General features: G+C 41.1%; 1 protein-coding gene across 1 annotated transcript in view; it reads right to left on the reverse strand.

Moving 5' to 3' along the window:
- Nucleotides 1-4,830: 4,830 nt before the first annotated feature.
- FSHR (follicle stimulating hormone receptor) overlaps nucleotides 4,831-7,429 on the reverse strand; it is a 179,081-nt gene continuing 176,482 nt past the window's right edge. Inside the window, 2 exon segments of the mRNA XM_047854444.1 lie at nucleotides 4,831-7,148; nucleotides 7,151-7,421. Coding sequence (XP_047710400.1) covers nucleotides 6,424-7,148; nucleotides 7,151-7,421 — 996 coding nt within the window. The 3' untranslated portion in view covers nucleotides 4,831-6,423.

Genomic DNA, 7,429 nt, shown 5'->3' on the forward strand with positions numbered 1-7,429 from the left:
GAGAGCCTGACACAGGGCTCGAACTCACCAACCATGAGATCAAGACCTGAGCTAAAGTTGGATTCTTAAACGACTGAGCCACCCAGGTGCCTCTTATTTTATTTTAGAGTTTATTTATGTGTGTGTGTGTGTGTGTGTGTGTGTGTGTGTGTGTGTGTGTGTGTGTGAGAGAGAGAGAGAGAGAGAGAGAGAGAGAGAGAGAGCGCGCGCATGCGGCAATGAGCAGAAGAAGGGAAGAAAGTGGGAAAGAGAATCGCAAGCAGGCCCCACACTAGTAGCACAGAACTGGACATCGGGCTCAGATTCACAGATCATGAGCTGAGCTGAAACCAAGAGTTGGATGCTTAAATGACTAAGCCACTGAGGTGCCTCCCCATTGTGTTTTTAGTGACTGGAATGGTATTAGACTTACAGTAGGTGCTTAATAAATATTTACTTATTGAATGAGTGGATGGAAAACATAACTGTGTGGCTTCTTTAAAGTTGGTTTTTGATTTCTGGAAGTAGCCACCAGTGATCTAATTTATCTCAACACCAAATATTTGCATAACTACAAATGCTAACTAATATGACTTTTGATTAGCTTCTCTCCCACAAGTAACTTGGCTCTTGAATTTTGGTCTAATTCTGTTTACAGATGTAGAAAACTAAGCTGCTGTAAGCCCTCCAGATATTCTAGGAAGGAGGGCTTACCACACCAGCCAATGTTCCATCAGGTCACAGTGAATAGAGGTCTTCCTGGGTCATTACCTGAGGAAGCACTACCTTTGCTGTGGTGTTTGGGAGCCTGGGCTGGGAGCAGCCTATGTTCTACTTGGAATACATGGAGAAGAGAATTTTGTTGGGATACGTGGAGAAAGGATTTCTACAGGGATGTGGCCTATAAAGGGTTCCCATCACTTTATAGACAGAGGAAGTGTAATTTTATCACTATTTTTCAAGTTTTCTTCTCTTCTTCCTTTCTTCCTTTCCTCCCCTTCTTCCCCTTCTCTCCTGTGTTATGGAACATGTAGGCATTTGGTAGATTATTTATTTACTCACTTATTTATGGATAAGAGCCCTGTGATATGGCTTTGTGAAGGAAAAGGAATGAAACAACTTAAAACCTTGTCTATCCAAATCTTATCTTCATGTAACTCATTAATACCTGGAAGTTGAATGACCCTGGCTAATGATACATGTGGGAAAAATTGCCTGAAAATTCACTAAAGGCAGAACCAAAATTCTCTCTGTATCTTATGTGGTGAACATCACTAGAAATAAGATGATTTTTATATTCTTCTCTTTGTAGGTTTGTTTATAAGTAATGTTTCAAGATTCAAGGAATCTTTTAAGTAAAGGAATTGAGAGCACAAAAATAGAGTGCTATTACAATTTTGGGATTTAGTGTATTTTTGAGGCCTATCTAAGAAAAGAGCTCAGGGGCTGTGGATAATGCTATTAGAACAGAATATTAAGAAGACTTAGGTCTTGAAAAGGACTGAGCTTTCCTTACATTTTCTGATGTCTGAAGTAAAGAGGCTTTGAAGACCTTCAGAAATATTTTCTTATTACTCATCCGTTAAACTAGATCCTAGGGCTCCAGATGATGGTATGTGGGAAGTCTAGAACATAATGGCATGACCAATGGACCTCTCTGTTGGGATCTAAGGCCGAGCCCATTGAATGTTTTGAGTTGAACTCTTTGCAACAAGTTGAAAGGGTTTAAAGATGGAGATGGGCAAGTACCAGCCTAAAAAGATACAATCTGAACCTGGTTTCCTTCTGAATTTCTCTTTTCTTTAACTTGTCTTGCCTTTCTCTCTCTTCTCGTGTCTCTCCTTTTCCTGTCCTTGTACTTCTTTTTTTCTTTTATCCCTTCTCTTTGTTCTTGTCAATTTCCATATCTTGCCTTAAATGAACATTTCTTAGGTAATATCTGACTCCAGTGGTTGCCTTAAGATCTAAGCAGCTTCTAGAGTTTGTCCCAGGAAGGACAGACTAACATAGGGAGGAGAAGCTGGAATATGGGCTATGGGTGGAGGGGGAGAGGAGTGAGGGATGAGAACATAAAATGGGAGATGTGAATGTGTGGTATGCTTCTTGACCTTGAACCCCATGGTTTCATCCCATAAGGATTTGGGTTAAATCTGGTTGTAGGATGGGATTGCCAACCCAACATTCCCCCCCACTGAATCTTCCCCTTCCACCTTCCTAGCTAACAGAGCTGTCTTTCCACTACAGAGGCTAACTGTAGCAGAGTTCATGTTTGCCATCTCTCTTGCTACCAGGGTAGTAATATGAGATAATAGGTAGGAAGAGAAATTTTCTGAGGGTCTTTTGGGAGACATTTTCTTCCCTTTTGAAAAGAGACACAGGGAAGTAAAGATCAACATTTTGTTTCTGGATTTGGTTATACCTGTATGTGGTGTGTAGAATTGCTACAGCCTTGCTGCCAGGGAGGAATCATGACTGAACACTCCAAGGATGGCAGGACAAAAACATGGAAAGGTCCTGGATCCTTGAGCTCATGGAGCTGCCAGTCCAAGTCTGCAGCATCTTATGTAATTGGCTTTGTGGTTTAAGCCATTCTTAGTTGGGATTTCTGTTACTTGAGCTGAAACCATTTTGATGGGAACCAGTTAGTACAGTGTCATGGCTGGGCTTTATTTTGTGCTGACTTTGAGTTGTTTTTTTTTTTTCCAATGTTAAGTATTAAACAAAACATCCTATATATTTGTCTTCCTCCAATGCCCTTGATTATTCAGAAGCTGAAACTTCATCCTTTGTCTTTATGAGCTTTCCTTATAAATTACTGATTCCAACACTTGTGGCCATCACCCTAGAATTGAGATATCAGTTTCAGTAATCTCTTTCTGATTTCCTAATGAATACTATATGATGCTGGACAAAACAAGGCAGAGTGTCACTTCTGATAAGATCTGTAGCATCTTGGTGATGCAAGTACAGAAGAGCCTTTCTCTTGTTTTATTCCTCTCTCCATGTACCCCTTCCAGAAGTGAAGTCTGAAGGGTTCTCCATGTTTTGTTAACCACTGAGCCCTGTCGTACAATAGTCTCATGTGTTACTCCCTCCATCCCCCACCAGTACTGTTCCTGTATGTGGCAAGATAAAAAATGTATTAATCTGTGTATCTAGTTCATCATATCATTCTGCTGGCTAAAAGCTTGTGGATTTTCTCACTCAGTCTCTGTTCTGATCCTTTTGAGGATCATTCTGTATTGTCTGACTGCTTCTTAAGCAGTGAAAGAGAATCTGGAGCAAGGTGGAGGTGAGGAAGGTGATATGAGAGATGGCCAGGATGAGACTGAAGGAGTTCTAGGTAGGTGAAAATCTGAGGAAAGAGTAATGGAAGCAAGGCCCAAGTTGAGGTCAGAGAGTTGGGGAGAAACTTATACAGGGCAGCCAGCCCACCTGGTTTGCATGAGGATGGCCAAATGGATTGTTGACAGCCAGTATTCATTCTGAAAGATCAGTACCTAGGCTGTGTCAATATTTTGAGTATCCCTCTGAAGTCATGGGTACTTGAAAAATCTCTGGGAGATACTGGTTCCTCTGTGGTGTTAGAGATTTGAATTAAAAATTTTAGAAAAACAAGTTGGATAATATTTGATTTTTTTGGTTGTTTTTTTTTTTTTTTTTTTTTTCCTGTTCGTTTTGTTTTGTTTTCTGTTACCACTCTGGGACTGAAGCACCACTCTGAGTCACAGCCTAGAGGTATGACCTGTATAATCTTTGTCTTTTTTTTTTTTTATGGGAAAAGAGTGATACACTGGACGCCAACTGTTTTTATTCAAATGCAGGAAGTATTTTTCCCTTAAGAGTTTAGGAGCACTAAATTTAGCTCCCTATAAATATGTTGGCTTTTTAAAGGAAAGTCTTATCTCTTACAGGAAGTGTTGTAGTGACAAAGCGATGGAACAAAAGTCTTATGAGCTTCTCTTGGCATTTATTTATCTTTAAACATATTCTTGCCTCTTAGAACCACTATCTGTTAAACCAATGTGTCATCAACAGCTATGTTGTAAAATAATTAATACTGTATCCTAATTTTAATTTAGCTGCTACTTGCTTTTGAGTCCAAATTCAGAAACCTATTCCTTTTGGACATAAACAAGGATGAAGTATGGCTGCAGCTGGAGCTGGGACACCCAACAGTGTGACAAACTGGTGTGGGGGCCAGAGAGGAAAATGCTAAATGAAAATGCTTCATTTTCATGTCAGGTTAGACCAGTGTTCTCCAATAGAAACATAACATAAGCCACAAACATGACCTACATAGGTGAATTTAAGTGTTTTAGTAGCTCCATTTAAAAATGTCAAAAGAAATAGATGAAATTAATTTTACACTTAATGTGTTCGAAATAGTAGTGTTCCAGTAGGTAGTCAGTATAAAAAATTACTGAGTTACCATACATCCTTTATTTTTTTTCTTTGCAGTAACTATTTGAAATCAAGTCTGTTGTGTGCACTTATAGCATGTCTCATACTGGTTAGCCATATTTCCAGTGCTCAGTAGCCACATGTGGCTAGTGGCTACTGTACTGAAGAGCCTAGGTCTAGACTACTTATTTTTATTTCACGTTTATTTAGAGAGACTGAGTGGGGGAGGGTCAGAGAGAGAGAGAGAGAGAGAGAGAGAGAGATTGGAAGAGAGAGAAACCCAAGCAGGCTCTGTGCTGTCAGTGCAGAGCCTGACCCAGGCCTCCCTCTGACAAACAGTGAGATCATGACCTAAGCTGAAATCAACAGTTGGACACTGAACTCACTGAGCCAGCCAGACACCCTGGTCTACACTATTTTTAAAGATAACCATTCTATTGTTCACTTGATGCTCACAACAGATCAAGATGATGCCAGGGCACATAGGGAGAAATGATTGCTTTTTCTTCCAGCCCTATACGAACTTCCTTGTTAATTCATTTGGGACAAAGTTATGAAATGTTTGCCATAAGGCAAGAGGAGGAAGGATTGGCTTCAACATGGAAAGAGCATACTCTGAGAGGAGACTCAGAGCTTTGTGAGGTGGTTATGGAACAGTGCTTGGTGGAGATTTATGGTTGGAATTTATGGTCCAGGTTTTCTAGACTGGGTCTTTCAGGAAGATAAATATGGGAAATATAGTTACTTATTAGGAACAATATGGTATAATGGAATGAGTTCTAGATCAAGGGTCAGGAGGACTGGGCATTGGTCTAGGGGGAGAAAGGTAAACTAAAATGTATCAAGCCTACTATAACACTAAAGCACTTAAAATTTTCCTACTTCTCACAATAAGCCCAATAGTTAGGAATTCTAACCAATTCCAATTAACATGAATAAGTTGAGCCTGGAGAGATAGTATAGTGTCCTCGCTTATCGAGGATTTATGATAAAGTCTTAGCTCTAATTCCAAAGCCGCTAGGTTCTTAACATTATAATCTACATACATGCCATCTAGTAGGCTCTATCTTCTACAAATTAGGCTTTAACTAAAGAAGCAGAACCAGGCATGCATCTCATGCTGGAGCTCAAGTACACAACAGAGGCAGTGATAAAGGGAAGACCACTAGCATGCTGGAAGCCACTGCATGAGATGGAACCCCACGAGATAAAACTGAGCCCCATTTCCATCTTGTTGCCTCTCCCCTTGGTCATAAAAGAATTTTGCAGCAGCCGAGGTTCTTCATCATTGAATGAAGCACATGTACCTGGCCCAGGAGTCAGACTGCCTGGAGGATCCAAGGGAAGATAGAGCATTTCCAGGCCCAGTGGCTGCTCCATAGCAGTGAGCTGAATCAGCAGATCAGCAACAAAGTGTAAGAGTGACAAAATGGCTAGAGTTTGCCTTAATCTCTTTTCCCAACAATCTTCTCTGTAGCCCATCATGATGAGAAGCACATAGGGGATTCTGGAAAATGTAGTTTACCTTATTGAAGCTGACGCATAACAAAGCCATCAAATAGGTACTCAGTAAATATTTGTTGAGTGAATGAATGAGTGAATAAACATTGTGCTGCTTCCCTTGGAAGTTTTTTGGGAATCGGAACACCTAATTGTGGCTCTGCTTCTTATAAGCCAAGCCATCTGGAACAAGTCACTTAATCCTTTGAGTCTTGATTTACTTGTCTATAAAACTCCAAGAATAATCCTGGTTAATAGGACTTTTATAAGGATCAGTTGGGATGATCTGAACAAAAGCACTGTGAACATCATAAAGCATAAAACAAATGTATTGTTTTAATTATGAATGTTGTTACTACTTCAGCTTCCTAATCTATCATATGGAGTAATAGTTCCTGAGCAATTTACCTTACAGGTGTGCTAGGAAGATTAAATAGGATGAAGTATGTAGAGTACTCTGCCAGCTATGCCATGGCATATACTTCAAAAGTGAGACTTCAGTTATCCTTTGACACTGAGATACATTTTGCACCTAATGTTTTAGTTCTGGGCTAAATGGGTTAGAGGGACAAGTGTGTAATTGGTAACTCTGAGAGCTGGAGGGCAGTGGCCATTTCTTGGATGGGAGTTGTGGGCAGTGGATAAAGTTTCTGTTCTATAAGTTTGGGCTTGCATTTCATAGCAACCAAACCTGCTCATCAAAATGAAGAAATCCCTGCGGAAGTTCTTAGTGAAGATGGCATAGAGGAAGGGGTTGGCACAGGAGTTGATGGGGTAGAACAGGACCAGTAGGATCTTTGACTTGGACACAGTGATGAGGGGCACCTTGAGGGAGGCAGAGATGGCAAAGAAGGAGATGGGTGCCATGCAGAGGAAGTCTGTGAAGATGAGCATAGCCATGCGCTTGGCGATCTTGGTGTCACTAGAGGAGGACACAATATTGGGGTTTCTCACTGTGAGGTAGATGTGAGCATAGCAGCCACAGATAACCACAAAGGCCAGGACATTGAGCACAAGAAGGGACATAACATAGAGCTGTGACAAGGGGCTGTCAATATCCATGGGCAGGCAGATGCTCACCTTCATGTAGCTGCTGATGCCAAAGATGGGAAAGAGGGCGACCGTGAAAGCAAAGATCCAGCCTAGCAGCATGATGATGGCAGCATGGCGGAGCTGTACTTTGCATTCTAGCTGCATGGCATGGGTGATGGTATGCCATCTTTCCAGTGTTATGACTGTCAGGGTATAGACTGAAAGCTCACTGCAAAGACTGTGAAAAAGCCAGCAGCATCACAGCCTGCTCCAGTTTGCCAGTCAATGGCATAGTTGTGGTATTGGCTTTTGGTGTAGATATCAACTGATGCTATGAGCAGTAGGTAGATTCCAATGCAGAGATCAGCAAAGGCTAGATTGCACATAAGGAACCGGGGAACTGTGAGTTTGTATTGGCTGGTTATCAGGATCATCAACACTATGATGTTCCCTGTGATGGCCAGGATGCTAATAAACCATATCAAGACCCTTAGAATATCATACCCCATGATAT

Source organism: Prionailurus viverrinus, chromosome A3, assembly GCF_022837055.1.
Source record: "Prionailurus viverrinus isolate Anna chromosome A3, UM_Priviv_1.0, whole genome shotgun sequence".
In the NCBI taxonomy this organism is placed as follows: domain Eukaryota; kingdom Metazoa; phylum Chordata; class Mammalia; order Carnivora; family Felidae; genus Prionailurus; species Prionailurus viverrinus.